The following is a 16,450-nucleotide window of genomic DNA, read 5'->3' as shown; positions in this document are numbered from 1 at the left end:
AGAAAGCCTGCTGTGGCAGGGTGAAAGATTTGTGTCACCAGGCTGAAGGATTTGTACTGGAGTCAGAAAGTGATGCTCAAGGCGAAGACCAGAGCTCCCCTGATGAGAACAGTGGCCATTCCCAGCGACAGTGAGGACCTGAGCTCCTCTTACAATGAAAGAACAACCAAGCTCACAACAGGAAAACCACCCGCGGCAACCTTCTCCAAGAAAATCAACAGCCAACAATCTTCCCCTCTAGTTCTCTTTTTATGCAGTTGGCAACAATCTTCAGGAGGATCTTCCATGCCCAAACTATGCTGACTCGGTTCAGCTGGGCATTCCAAGTTGACCATTACTTACTCCATCACAAATTAGAAGTCTCACAGTACAAATAAGAGAAATCTATAGGTAGCTAAAATATAGAACTTGAGTCAATAGGTGATGAGGACAAGCATAGTAACAGTAATACGGATGAAATGCTGTAGGCATTGAAAGCTTGGTAATAATGCCCTTCTGCTCATTCGGGTTTTGAAAAGCCACCACACAGACTATACAAAAACTCCATCAGCAGCAATGGGAGCAGACAAAGCTAGATGACCTCTGCTATTAAGTAGTGAGCCTCTGGAAGACTGTTTTCTTCACAGTGCAAGTGAGCAAAGCCCTTAGTTTAAGAGGCCTGGGCATGCGTGAGGTAGAAGTCTTCTACTGCATTTTTCTTTGTGTGATGTTCAAGCTATCCATTTCCTTTTGGGGGTAGCCTAACTTCATCTTCCAGGGGTGCTGACACCCACTGTGGGGGATGCCTCAGCCAACACTATCCAGCACAGCCTGGGGGCCTAAGGCCTAAGGTCCTGAGTATACCCCAGTAATGTGAGACTTCTTGGCAGTTGCCAGTAAAAAGCAAATGCAGGCAAAATACCGCAGTATTAGAATTATCTAGGTTGAAGCATATACCTAAAATCTTGCTAGATTGCCCTCTACTCTCGCGGTAGTAATCTTGCTTTGCAGGTCAAAATGAAAATTGTAAAGCTTTTAAGAGTTGGAAGATCATAATTTTAAAGATGAGAAAACAGAGGCCCCATAAAGAAAACAATCTGCCACACGTCGCCCAATGCCTTAGCTGGCAGAGTTAAAGTTGAGTCAGTTGTCTTTGCCTCAGCCTCTGCTCTTCCAAGAACACTGTAATCTGACTCATTTAGAGCCCTCCCCCTTCTCTCTCTCTGAACTGAGCCAGCTCATTTCATCAGCAATGATGCACTTGGATCAAGTGACTAACCAACTCAGATAAGCACTTCCTAAAGGAAAATCCTATATCTGATGAGTAACTTTATCTAAATCCTACTTAGTAAAAAAAAAAGAAGAAGAAAGAAAAAAATCAAATGGAAAATAACAAAGAATGAGGGAATTAACCACTTATGAACCATATAACTTTGGAGTCCCATCCTCAGATTTGATACTTCCTAAGAGCACTTACCTCCCTTCTTTATATTTCATGCTTGCCTTATTGTTATTACTTGGTTTACAGACATTCAAAAGCAGGCAGCATGCTTCACATAAATGTGTAAAAGTTTCTCACTGTCCTCCAAACATTTTATAGAAGGTATGGTGCAAGGCAGGGAACTTAGAATCTACTGCTACTACTACTTCTATAATAATATTATTATATAATATTTTATTGTTTATATTATATAATACTTTATTTGATTTATTATATAATAAATAACAGTATATTATTATATGATAGTAATACCATATTATTATTATAGTCGTATTACTGGATATAGCTGCTATATGTATAATATAGATAATAATATAGTATTATTATTATAGTAGGAGTAGCAGTAGTAGTGGCACTGTAGTAGAAGTAATGTTCAGTGTACAGTCTGGGGACTGTTCAGTTAAGACTGTGTGATCCCAAAATAAAACTATGACAAAAGTTTCCTTGTCCCATTAGATAGATAATGCAACTCAGACATAGCAAGGTGAAGCAACTCATTCAAGGTCATAGAGCTAGTAGTGATACAACCAAGTTTCAAAGCAAAATAGACTTACTGAAAAATATGTATTACTATTCATGAGTGGCTCCAGGAACCAACTCATTTACATGGTAAACATGAATCAAACACATTTGTCAAGCATTGCCACAGATGAGAAATGCAGAACTCACTAGATAAACAATAAGCAGATAAGAACAACTGCAATTGAATAGGATTTGTGCTATAAAAGAAATCTAGTGAAAACAACCTGTGAACACACAAGGAGTCTTAACTCCAGCAGGGTCTGGGAAGGGAAGTTAGGAAAAGCCCTGGAGAGGAAATCTTGGCATTAATTCTAGATGAATATGTTTTAGAGTTCTGGAAAAGTGGGCTTTGGCAAGAGCAATATGTAGAATTTCTCTGTATTGTTAACATCTAAAAAAAATACTACTGCCTAGTAATTTTACAGAAATTTTTATTCTTGCTATTAATAAGGGTAGCATGAAGTCTTAAATTTAAGTGATATCCCACTTACTACAGTAATGAAAATATTTACTATAGTCCTGAAAATATTTTGGTTCCTACTTCAATTAGCTTGAGCTGCCGTAACAAAGTGTCATTGGCCGAGGGGCTTCAACAACAGAAATTCATTTTCTTGTAATTCTGGAGACTAGAAGTAGAAGATCAAGGTGCCAGCATGGTCAGTTCTGAGTGATAGCTGTCCCCCTGGCTTGTAGGTGGCCTTCTCCTTGCTGTATTCTCATGTGGCCAAGGAAGGGAACAAGCTCTCTGGTTCCTATTTTTGTCAGGCACCAATCCCATCGTAATTGTCCCACGCTCATAACCTCATCTACACTCAGTTATCTCCCAAAGACCCGTCTCCAAATACCATCACACCAAGTGTGACAAAGTCAACATATGAATTTTGAGGGGGACACAATTCAGTCCCAGGCAATGGCTTGAGAAATGGAAGCTAAGAATCAGCTGTACTGTTGGGGTTTTTTGCCCCTAGCCTGCTTCTAATGTCCAAATCTGGCAACCTCAGAAATAAAATAGGTGACTTTTCCAAAGCAGTTAGATGAACATTCAGCAAAGATGCTTTTTTTGTTGTGATGCATGATTTCCCCCTTTTTCAGAATTTGATGATTAAACCTGTGAGCTGTGATTCACCACCTCAACATTAGGTGAAAGAAACTGTTTAATAAGTGTTTGTTAAATTCTTACTGTAGGTTACACACTAGAGTTACCACACTAAACAAGAAAAAGTTTTTCCTTCAAATCACCTAAAATGTTGAAGAAGGTCCAGACAAACAAGAATTTAATAGTACAAGATGGTCAGTATGCGGGGCACATTGGCAGAATACTCAGTTTAAAGGATATGAGGATATTCTTAACCATACTATGACTTGAAAGGTAGAAGAAGAGAGAAAGAAAAAAGGTAGAGAAAATACTATGCTCCTTTTTTGTGGGGGTGACAAACAAAATAATCAGAACTATAGAAACATCTATACATAGAAATATAGAGACATCTATCACAGTTGGCTGGTTTATCAATATCCAATTATAAAGTCACCTAGTTGTCTCCCATATTCAGTTGGCTCTTCTAGTATAGATTAGTCTACTTACACAAAAAAACTTAATGCACATCACCAAACAGATCCTGTGAATGTCCAAATATATGCTACCAGATCAACTAAAATTATACCAAATTTTAGGTTTTTATATGTACATTGTGACTCTTAACTTATGTTATATATAAATCATATCTTAATTATAGATATGGAATCTTTTTGTTTAGTAGCCTAAATTCTTTGGTAATAATTAAGGTGCTCATTAGGAATGAATCAGTGTTCCTAACTAGATTCCATTTTCTGAGATGTCATTCTGAACAAATAACATGTAAATCATTAAATTAAATTAAATCATTTAATTAAAATCATTTAATCTTTGGAAGTTCATTTCTTGTGTTATTAAAAGCTAGAATATACAATTTCTAGGGTCCCCCCACTTGAAATTCTATGATACATTTATGACTCAATTTTAAGGATGACATCTAATGGGTTATTTGTGAAACAGAAAATACAAGATCTTTAAAATATTCAATATTTTATACACTATTACAAATGGTTTAGGTTACTTTTTTTGAAAAACACAGTTTAAACTATACATTCCTTCAAATAATACAGGCTGATGTAACAAATAAACTCCAAAATGTAAATGAGTCAAACACAATGGGAATTTGTTTCTCAATAATATAAAATCAAAAATAAATTCTTATAGTCCACTGACTAAGAAGTAATTTGACCACATCTAACTGCAAGGCATCCTGGGAAATACAGTCAAGCTGTGTACCCAGAAACAGAGGATAATGGCTTTGGGGAACAACTAGCCAAGCTTTGTCATAAAACTGAATGTACAAAAGAGAGAATGTAATTCTTGGGGAATAGACCAAAGCTATTCCTAGCTTCCCCAAATTATGCCTTGGCAACTTCTCTTGTTGGGCCCACTGGCTTGTATATGTCTTTTAATCATGATAGGGCTCTGTCTGTTTCGTTGTTTTCAAAAATTTCTTGCAGGAACACATGAGGGCATTTACCAACCAGTTACGGGACTCGTCATGGTGGGGTATCAGCCACTGCGGCCGAGGGAAGAAGTCCCCACCTACCGCTGCCCCCACCAGATCCAGGTTTAGCCCCAACTTTCGTAACTTTGTCAGCTTAAAGATGCTCCAGAAGAAAAGACCTTCACCCAACAACCATAAAACAAAAGCCTGGAATGTTAGCTTTCCCTCGCCTTAAGGTGGCCCTAACTAGTGATGACACAAGCCCCTCCTATTGTTGTCACCAGCTCCCCAATCCCTAGCCACTACATCACTTGATCCCACCCCAGCTCCTATAGCCCCACCCCAGTCCTATAAGAGCTCCCTGTCTCAGCTCTCAGCCATATTGCTCTCTCTCCTTTGTTCCCAGACAGTACAGAAGACCCTCCCCATGATAAAGGCCTGTTATGTTTAAAAAAAAAACAACTTGAATGCACACATGAGTGTGTGTGTGTGTGTACACATATGATCATAGATGTATGGTTCAATTTTCATTTTTAATGTCATTAGAATTCCAACAGATAATTCCAAAGGATGTGGTCATATAGTTCAGAGAGGAAGATAAAATTAGCAGGTATAGCTTGGTGTGGTGGCACACACCTGTAATCCACGCACTCACAAGATCACAAGTTTGAGTCAGCCTGGGTAACATAGCAAGTTCAAGGCCACTAGAGATTACATTTTTGTCTCAAAAAATAAAAATAAAAAACAGCAAAAAAAAATTAGCTTGATCTGATCATGACATACGGCATACATGTATTGAAATATCACATTATATCCCATAAATATATACAGTTAGTGTGTGTGTAAATTAAAAATAAAAATACATCTAAAAAAGGAAACTGTGGAATTGCAACTAAAATTATAATTATAGGGGCCGGGTATTTAGCTCAGCGGTTCGGCGGCCTGCCTTGCAAGCGCAAGGACCCGAGTTCGATCCCCAGTACCAAAAATAAATACATAAAATAAAATTATAATTATAAAAGCAGGGGCCCGCAGGCTTCTACAAACATAAACAAAAACTAAAAGGACCTGGGCGTGTGATACGCACCTATGGTCCCAGATCTGCAAGGGCTCAAGCAGGCAGGTGTTCAAGGCCAGCATGAACAAGAGAGTGACCCCCACCTCAAAAAAGTGGGCTGAAGCAGGTATAATTAATACTTGAAAAGTTAACCGTGTTTCCTATGGGGAGTGGAGTGAAACTAGAAATCATGGGAGAAAGAAGAGTTTTTAAATAAAAATTATACTTTTCCATACTGTCTTTTATCTTGTAGTATGATGATTTTAATAATTTTTTTAAATCTATGGTATATTACTTATGTATAAATTATATGTGCCTATGGAAATGTGTTTGAAGAGAAAATGGAAAAAATAAAACAGTTGATTTGTTCCAGTGGTGGAAGTTTTGTGCAGTTTTCCTATTCCCTTGATTTCTTTCATTATTGTAATGTTTTGTATAATTTAAGAATATAAAATCTAAAGAACAGCTGCCTTAAATACTTTTTGGAAGTAAATAAAGTATAAATAATACATTAATGCATGAAGGAGTAGGGTAGTATTGAATCAAGAAAAGTACTCATAAAATATTCAGGAGAATTCACATTTGTATGCATAAATGCAATCCTCACAAGACAGCCTGAACAAGAAGCATCAGATCTCAAACAAAGCGAGTCCCTCAGCAAGGCGATCACAGAACACGTACTAGAAGACTCTGATCGTGGTCTAAAAGAAACTTAAGAATAGGATTGAATGAGGTCCTCTTTAAACTCTGGCCAACTGAGAAAATAATCTTTGGCTGTGCTCCTTCTCAGGAGAGGATAAAGTCCTCCGTCTGTGGCACCCCTACATCAGCACCAAGCCTGTGGGAAAACTGGTAGGACACATGTTCAGCATCACAGAAATTGTGACCAATGAAAAAGATCAGCACGTCATCAGTCTTTCCTCGGCAAAGGTAACCGCGACAACAACCAGAAAAATGAAATAACTTTTTCTTACAATTAATCATTGGAAGACTTAGGAGTACATATAATTTTTAGCTGAAATAACTGTTAGTCACTAAGAAAAATGTTGTTAGAATGGAGGACATGATGAGCTTTTGTTCTCTGTTTCTATTGATTCTATCTTATAAGAGAGGTTGTATTGAAAGACAAGTACATTGGGGATAAATGCAGCATTATCCCCAGGAGTGAAACACAAGAGGCTTCCCATTATAGATGAGAACATCATCATTAGAGACAGAGAAAAACAAGAATTTCTGTCATTGTTAAACAAAAGTGTTTTAAATGTTCTGGCCAGTGTAATACAACAAGAAAAATGAGTTATAAATATTAGAAATGAGGAGACTGAATTACTAGATTTGCAAATAATGTGATTGCTTGAAACTTTCAATAAAATCATCTTAACATTTTAGCAAAGATAAGTGCAATAAGGTGACTGGTTATAACAATTTATAAATATAGTAACTAGGTAGGGAAAATGGCCAAAGAAATAGCATTCACAATTGCAAAATACATGAAATATCTAAGAATAGCCTTAAGAAGTAATATTTACTATTAATGTCAAGGTAACTATGAAGTTTAACTAAGGTGCTTTCATTTAAGAGCATGAATAGAGAGACACACTGTACTCATCTATGGGACTATTGTATTGTAAAAGATACTCTTCATAAAATTTATATATTTAATACGATACAAGATTATTTAAGTATCAGTTTATTGAGTTTAAATTTAATGTAAGGATATTGATATACAAGAATATCATAGAAACTTTGGAAGTTTAATTACAAGCTATCAGATATTAAATTATAAAGCCACAATAAATAAAGTAGAGCAGAATATTCATTCCTATGAAACAAAAGAGGTAATGAGGGAATTAGTAAATATGTGTAGGAATTTTGTATAAATAAAAGTAGCCTTTCAAATCTGTGAACAAAGTGATTTATTCAGTAAATATTTGAAAATCTAAGCATATGTATAGCTTATGTATATGGAAGACAGGTAGTCAGATCCTCGCTTCATAAAATTTGCAACAAAATACATTCCACGTGAGTTAAATATAAGATCGTCAAAATTATAGACTTTTCTGGAGAAAATATAGGAGACTATTCATACAGCTTTAAAGTAATTCCTAAGGATAGCCCCTATGGTTGTTTGGAAAATGAATAGAACTACACAAACATTACAATTTTCTGTAAACTACAGTTGCTATCATTTATCAAATGTTTACCAAGTGTTAGGCACTTGCTGAGTATTTTATATACCCAATTTGTTTGATACTAAGAATAATAGCCTGATAAAGTTATGATCACAGTTTTATACCTGACAAGATAAATGAGATCTAAGTAATTTGCATAAGGCTACAGGCAGCTTAGTGGCTGGGGTGTCGCCAATCCTTATCTGCTCCCATCTCAGACTACCTCTGCCGTACTCATTAACAAGGCTAAAGGCAGAAACAGAGACAGAATAATGCCCTAAACAAAACGCTGGCAAGTGGGTAGGAAGCAAAAGGCAGGAGGGGAGGTGGAACGGGGAGAGGTTTAAAAATCCAGGCATGCAGATCTTTTGTGAAAGGGAAGGGGACCTAGAGACGCAGGGAGAGAGAAGGAGGGGAGAGGAAGGGGTTGAAAAGAATTAAGATGTGTTACGTCCAGTGGGCACACTACTCCCCGATGCGGAATGTAATCATTATATGGCAAATGTGTAAAAATTAAAAAATGAAGAAAAAACAAACAAACTGGCATGTTTACACAGTGCTGGGTAGGGGTAAAAAGGAACAATGAAAGGACAAAAGAAACTCAAGAGTTTCTTAATATTTTGATTGTTAAAACAAAAAAGTTGTATGTCATTGTGGCTCAATGTGTACAGTGGAAAGACAATTATATTTAAAAAGCAGGGAGAGGAAAGGAATGCAAATGAAAATACGATTCCTAGACTTCATTCTACATTGTAAAAAAACAGTCATGTAAATGGTGCACAGATTATGAAAGAAGAAATGCAGAGAACAGCAGCCCCCGTATCCTCTTATCCTACAAGGTCCACAGGGGATGCCAAACACCAAGAGAGAACCAAACCTTGTATATACTGTTTGCTCCCATACGTATATACTGAGTAAAGTTTAATTTATAAATTTGGCCCAGTAAGAGATTAATAAATATAGCTATCAATAAAAATAGAATATTTATAACACTTTAATGAAATGACCAGCATCCCTATTCTTGGGCTTTGGAGTCGTTAGTAAACTAAGGATTACTGGGACATAAGCACCGCAGTGCCTTCACCCTTCACAGTGTTGAATGGTGTTCAATGTGGACACACTGTACCAAGGAATGAGTTACATCTGGGCAGGACAGAGGGTCAGTGGGACATTTCTTCATGGCGCTCAGAAAGGTGCATGATTTTACACTTATGAATTGTTTACTTCTGGAATTTTCCATTTAATATTTTCAGACCACAATAACCCATTTGAAACTAGGGGCAATGGGAACTGCAGAAAGCAAAACCACAGATAAGAGAGTGCACTGTGTTATCATTTCAACAGGGAAATAAAATGAGGCTCAAGATGCTTTGATTGCCCAAGTTCATCTTTCGTACATAAAGCGTGCCTATTTTTATGACCTACCAGTAATTCTAAGTCAGTGGAATCTTTAAAATAAAGAATTTCTTCTACTTTTCCCTCTTTTAAAAAGAGAATTGAAATTATCCAGAAGTCAACTAAAACAGAATTATAAGGTTTGTACAGCTATTTAAATTATGAAAACTAATAGGAAGTAAAAATTGATAAATTTTATGGTATATAGATTACATGCCAGTATTACTATTGAAAAAGAGAGGTGCTTAGTATGACATACTAATAAAGTAAAAATTCAAGAGAAAAGCTTTCTTTAGTAAGTTATGGTGTCTTCTTATATGTAATAAAAATAAAATATAGTTACTTAGTATTATATAAATTAATAGTGATATGAAAATATCTAAACAATGTATCTATCTGTGAAATATAATGCAACAGGATGTAATCAACCTATTAAAATATTTATTTATCTATGTTATATTATCAGAAATGAATAAGAGCAAGATATTTTGGTGGTTACCTGTGTAGCAAGATTGTGCTGGACTAAAAGTATTTTAGTCACATATTTGCTATGCAAATACTCATTGCTTTTGTATGACGAAACTTTTTAACTTTTAAAATGGTACTAGAAAGACTGAGGATTTTGAGACACTAAAACTAAAACATTATAAAGTGACACCAGAAGTCTCTAGAAAACTGAAAGATAAAATGCCTTTATAGCAAAAATTGAGGCCATTCATGCTCAGAGATGAAAAGACTGAAGAGATAACCTTTCCAATTTCTTTTTAAATATAATTCATGAGCTAAGGCAATATTCATTCAACCATTCCACCAGCTCTACGTGGGCAAATGACTTAATATTTTCCCATTTGGTTTCTTCCTTTGTAAAATGTCAGAGTGCTTAGCCCAGAGGGTTGTGATAAAGATAAAATTCTTGCTGTAAAGCATGCCACAATCTAGTCAGCTTTGCCTTTTATATCCGATTGGTTATTCAGCAAACACTTATTTCTTAAGTGTCTACTTAAAAGTCAGGTATTATTTTGAGTTCTAGAGATAGAAAATCCAACAAGCATTGTGAGGAAATTTAGATCCTTCTAGAGGAAGAGAGAAACAAGCACAGTAACAAATACATAAGAAAACAGTATGGTAAGGACTGGTAAAATTAGCACAGTGGTGTGAAGTGATTCAATAGCACCACTGAGGGGGAAACATCAGAGCAGAAGCCAGAATGGCCAGAGGAACCAGCTCCAAAGAGACCTGGGAAAGAGCAAGTGAGGCACAAAGCACAGGCCATGAAGCACCACAAGTCTGTTGAAGCCATCTTTGTCATCGTTATTGCTATCATCCAGTGCAGCAAAAGCAACAGATAGGCTTTATGTATGCAGCGGTCCTTTAATTTCTATAAAAGAGCTTTCATCACACTAAACTTTCATAACTCACAGTGTTTAGCTTTGTGCAAACTACGTGACTTCTTCTGAGCTCTTAGAGAGATTTTCATCCTGCCTTCTAGTTTTGCAGCATCTCTACAAGGGTATTATTTTCTCTTTGAGCTGCTAAAAGTGAATTCTTTCTAGGTGCTAAAAGTATACATCTAGTCACAGAGCTCCGGTGTTGAACAGCTATGCCACATTTATTGCTCCAGAAGAACTGACAAATGTTGAAAAATGAGGAGACAAATATAAACTTCACTTACTTTTCTTTCATTAGCAAAACCAATGGGCACAATGATTGGTGACCTTCTCTAGCACAGGTAGAGAAGGCTGAGTTTTCCCCCTATGACAGCAGAAATATAAATGGGTTGCTGATTTGCAACAGATTGCAAATGGGCATAGAAGTTGCTATTTTTCTTGAATTTTCACGTTAGAAGTGATATGTAGGAACCTGAGAAAAGGCAAAGCTGACTAGATTGTGGCATGCTTTACAGCAAGAAGCAGTCTTTATATTAGGTGCCAGGTAGATAAGGTCAGAGTAAACACAACATGTTGTCAGCCTGGCCTGCAGGTTGGCTGGGCTTTAGTTTATCCATGACCATATCTAAGATAGTCTCAAAGGTGAAGATTATGCTACTGCCTCACCTCAGCATGGCCAAGAAAATGATCTCCAGAATCAAGTCATCTAAATCTAAATCCTGGCTCTGAACATTACTAGTTGTGACCTTAGGTAAGTCCTAATGAGATTTCTGAGGAGGATAACGGTGGCTTCCTCATAAGGATTAAATGAGATAATGAGACAGGCATCACAAGGTAAGAAAGGAAACTACTCCACACCACCACAAGAAGCAATGATAACATCATGGAAAAACTCTGCAAAGAAATGAAAAGAAAGTCCAAATGCCATGTACCAAGCAGGAAGAAAAGATGCCCCTACGGAGAATTAGAATGCAAGCAGACAAAAGGGAATTTTACAAAAAAGTTGTTTCAGTCTCTTGAAGATTTTAAAGAGAGCATAGATTGAGGTTAAGGATGAAGATGGGAAAATGAAATGAAAAGGTGTTTGCAAGAGATAAAAGGGCTGAATTTTTAACTACAGGCGTTCTTAAAACTTTCTTTAACCAATTTAATTCATTTCCTTCTGAATTCATTTATTCTCTGTTATTAATGCTATCAATGCTATATTTTGTCTTCATTGTCTTGCTAAATATTTGCTATCATTTTACTCCAACACTTTAGCATAGCTTAAATTTATATATGACTCTTGTTAACATCTCATCTTTTGACTTAATTTCAATAATCAAATAAGTACTCTCATTCATTTGTATGGCAAGACACTCATACACTGGAAAGTGAAACTAACAAGTTGCATATATACTTTATATGATGGCTTATATATGACATAAAGCAAAGCAAAATGTATGAGTTATTATATGCCAAAAGTTAATCGTGAAATCTCCCTGCATCTCTAAGTTTATTGCACTTTTTTGCCCATCTTAAAATTCTCATTATCTGCAATAATGAATATTTGCATGTGTGTATTATTTGTGTCACACGCAAAAATCCTAACGTAGACACAACAAAAGAACTTATTGGGAGGCTGGGGATTTAGCTCAGCGGTTCTGGTGACAACCTTCCAAGCACAAGGACTGGAGCTCGATCCTCGGTACCAAAAAAAAAATAACTTATTGGGGGAAAAAATGAGTTAAGCATGGAGCACAATCCCTGGTAGATAGCCTGTCTGCAATAAATGTTAGCAATTAGCAGGAAAACATGTCCTCTCCTCTCTCCAGTAACGGCAATGAGGCTTGTGTTGTTCTATCCACACTTGTCCTGAACCTCGGTTGTGGCCACGCATGTCGAGATTATGGGTGTGGACCGTGCCATAGAATAGATCAAGACTTTTTAAAACATTCCAATGTATCATATGTTACACATCCATCTACACTCTTGAAGATCCCTTGAACCTACCCATGCAAATTTACACACACACACACACACATTCATTACAGCCTACTAAGATAGCTATCTGGATATTCTGCTGACAGGATATTCATTTCTCATAAAATGTCATCCCAAAATAAGCCTAGCATTATTCCTTAACTAGCAAGCTGATGTGTCTCAGAAGCACCCTCCCAGAAGATCTGAATTCCTATTGCGTTAATATGAGTCAAGCCCCTGCCAAGCACCCAGTGTTCCATCAGACCCTGTGCCTGTACACATTCTCATTTATTCTCTCTCTAAAAGAGCTGTTACTGTTTCTATCTGGAATGACCCCCAAAGGCTCATACATTGAAGATTTGGCCACAACACAGTGTAGCAATGTTCATTCGGTAAGTTGATAACTTAATGGGATATTGAGAAATGATGGAAACTTTAGAAAGTGGAGCCTAGCTGGAGGAAATAGGTCACTGGGGGTATATTCTTAAAGAGAATTCTCTCTCTCTCTCTCTCTCTCTCTCTCTCTCGCTATCTCTCCCTCCCTCCTTTTCCCCCTCCCATCTTCCCACCCCCTTCATGGCTGCCATGGTATGAACAGATTTCCTCTGCCATACTCTTCCACCATTATGTTCTATCTTGCCATAGGCCTAAAGTCATTGACTGAAACCTCTGAGGCATGAGCTTTTCCACATTTAAAGTGATTTTCCTGGATATTTTGTCATACCAGGAGAAGCTGACTAGCACAAAAGTTAAAAATACAGTTAAGTTAATAAAACATAATTGCCACAAATCTTTCATGCAAAACCCAAGGATGATAGCAAGTTCATTGCACCCAGGAAATTGGACCTAATCTTGAAACCTGATTTTGCAACTTGGAATTAGGAACCATCACATTGCTTATAATCTTTCCAAAAGGCAATATTGATTTGGCAATCTCTAACAAAACAAAATCTTCACAACCTTGAACACAAAAATTGTATTTCTAAAATCTATCCTCTGATTATGTTTAGACTGCTTTCTGAAAGCAGTGGACTTTATAAAGGTAAAGGTGTTCACTATCATATTACTGAAAGAAAATCCAGGAAATGTGTCTAATTTCCAATAATGGGGGATAATTACAATAAACTATGGAGCATTCACATAACAATACCATACAGCCATTTGAAAAACTGAAGCAAATCTAGGAGATAAATATGCTCTATTACAGATTTTTTTTATTTGTGACCTTATTTAAACTTCATGAAAGCTCTATGATATAAGTATTGGTATTATTGCCTTCCAAGTGTGAAAACTAAGGTTCATCGAAATTAAGTGATTTTCCCAAAGTCACACAGCTATAAAGTGATGGAGCTGGATTCATCTATTATAGTCTGGCTCTAAAGGCAGGATGCTTAAACAATGAGCATCCTAAAGAGTTGGACAAAGGAGTCCAGATGGTAAGTAGAAAGGGAGACTTGGTATTTGTAGTCTGTGTGCATCAGCTTGCCATTAAAATAACAAAATGCCTGACATAATTAACTTATGAAGAGAAAAGGCTTATTTTGGCTCACAGTTTTAGGGTTTAAGCCTTTGTTGCTTTGGGCCTGCAGTGTGACTGCACATCATAGCTGGAATAAAGTATGATGGCTGGGAAACAAGAGAATGAAAGAAGGGACCCAGATCTGAGTCTCCCCCTGAGGACACACCCCAATAACCTAACTTCCTTCCACTAGGCCTCACTTCTTAAAGGTTCTACCACCCAAGAGAACCAAGCAGGGACCCCAAGCCATTAACACATGGGCCACTGGGCAGGGGGGTCTTTCACGATCCAAAATATAGCATACAGTTTGAAAGTGTATACGATAACTTTGTAATCAAAAAGCCAACTTTAAGAGATATGCTAATGTCTTCATCTCATTTTATTTGCCAGTTTTCCCATGGAAAATGTGAAAACACTATAATAAAAATAATGTTTAGTTTCACATTGCTAAAAACCTTTTATTAAGTTACTTATAAGAACTTAATAAGTGCAATGAATTTTCTACAAATGCATTTGGCACTGAATTTTCTACAAGAAAATGTTAAATGTCTGACTCTTATGATTTTTTTCAAATACACCATTTGTCCATAGCACTCTGTCAACTCTCAAGGGAGTTTCATAATCTCACATATCTTCAGGTTCTTCCCTTGTAAAATCATGTTAGCCATTGAATTACCCTCCTTTAATTCATTTGGGGACAAAAAAATTTCATTAATCTCTTGTAGCTGTTGGGTGAAATTAGGAAGGTAAGTCAAATCCCAGCTTCCCTAGACAAATAAAATAATTGTGACTTCTCCATTTCCTTTGCTCTATCTAAATGATGCTGTGATTCTAATGACTTTACCTGAAGATAAATGCTTAGTAATTCCGTTTTCATCATGGCACAGTTTCCATATTTCCACTCAAATATTTCTTACAATACAATATAACTTTGTTATAATTATATCCTGCCTAGACTTTAATCTATCAAAAACAAAAATAGTGCTTTTATTGATCATTCCACCTGCAACACAGACTTCCATTATTATTTGATGTGCAATGAATTTTGTTATGTCTTATTAGTGTTGCATTTTTTTGTACTTAGAGGTACTCTTTTATGTATCTAAGACCAGCTGCTAAAACTCAGATAGTCTTCTCTAGTCATTCTATTTTTTTATTGAGTTTATTGGTACAATCTAGGTTTACAATACAGTTACATTCATTATTGAGATCCTGTACCTTCACATGACAGGTCTTGATTCTCATTTTTTTCCCCTTGTCCCTGCCCTCCCTTCATGCCCTGCTCCCCTCCCCATTTACAAACACTTTATTTCCATTTTTTCATTTTCTCATATTTTTTCTCCTCTCCCTTATTACCTTTCCTCCACCCTTTCCACTTTCCCTATACCTTTAGCCCTTTTCTTCCTATTTCACATTATTAATTATCTCATTAGGATCTTGTGTACTATTATAGTTTTTCACACCACAGAAACTATTCAGTATTTACACATGTGTGACTTATTTATTTCACATAAGAGTATATCCTCAATATGTATCCATTTTCGTATTAATGAATCTAATTTCTCATTCTTTGTGGCTGAGTAGTGTTCCATTTTATAGAAAAACCACATCTTCTTTATCCAGTTCCCAAAAGATGGGCAAATGGGCTGTTTCCAAGTTTTAGCTATTACAAACTGTGCAACTATAAATATTGGTGTGCATATATCGCTGCAGTATGATTCTTTTAATTCTTTTGGAAAGATACCCAGCAGAGGGATGGCTGGGTCAAATGGAACCTCTAGTCCCAGCTTTTTGAGTTATCTCCAAATGTCCTTTCTTTTCTAACTCTGCCTTATTTGTACAAAATAAAAGACAACAATAATAAACTGGAAATTTTTGGATAAACTAATCTAAAAGCAGTAAGTAGAATGAATAATTTAAAACTCTAGGATTCAGCAAAATATGACTTTGTAATTTGTGACTTTATGCTTAATTATAATGATCAGTTAAAGAAATCTCTGTATGAAAATTAAAAATAGGGAATCCTAAAATAAAACTAAAAAGGAAAATAAAAGACAAAAGGCAATGATGTAAAATTAAAATAATCCTTAATTCTGAAGATGAAAATGGTCCCTGAACATATTTAAATTGCTTCTTGCTCTTGTAGTCTTATATTATTCTTTTTTTTATTATTTAGAGAATATTTTATTAGTTTCTGTAATCAAACCCACGTAGATAAGACCTTATATACTTAATACAGTGCATTACCCCTGTACAAATGGAAAAAAAATTAACATTTCTAGACCAATATGGCTGTTAATTTCTGTATGATGCCAACTCAACACAGTTAACTGGGATAAATTTTTCCAAAGTTGACAGCACAGTTAAAGTTTCCAAAAATTCAAATTATATATATATATATATATATATGTGTGTGTGTGTGTGTGTGTGTGTGTGT

General features: G+C 36.1%; 1 protein-coding gene across 1 annotated transcript in view; it reads left to right on the top strand.

Moving 5' to 3' along the window:
• Nucleotides 1-16,450, top strand: part of Wdr64 (WD repeat domain 64) — a 111,458-nt gene that overhangs the window by 42,787 nt on the left and 52,221 nt on the right. The window contains exon 10 of the mRNA XM_010642657.3: nucleotides 6,369-6,508. Within this exon, the coding sequence (XP_010640959.1) occupies nucleotides 6,369-6,508 (140 nt within the window). The remainder of the gene's footprint in view (nucleotides 1-6,368; nucleotides 6,509-16,450) is intronic.

This window comes from Fukomys damarensis, unplaced genomic scaffold (assembly GCF_012274545.1).
Source record: "Fukomys damarensis isolate Sample0158 unplaced genomic scaffold, DMR_v1.0_HiC HiC_scaffold_11, whole genome shotgun sequence".
NCBI lineage: Eukaryota > Metazoa > Chordata > Mammalia > Rodentia > Bathyergidae > Fukomys > Fukomys damarensis.
This window is presented reverse-complemented; position numbering and strand designations above follow the sequence as displayed.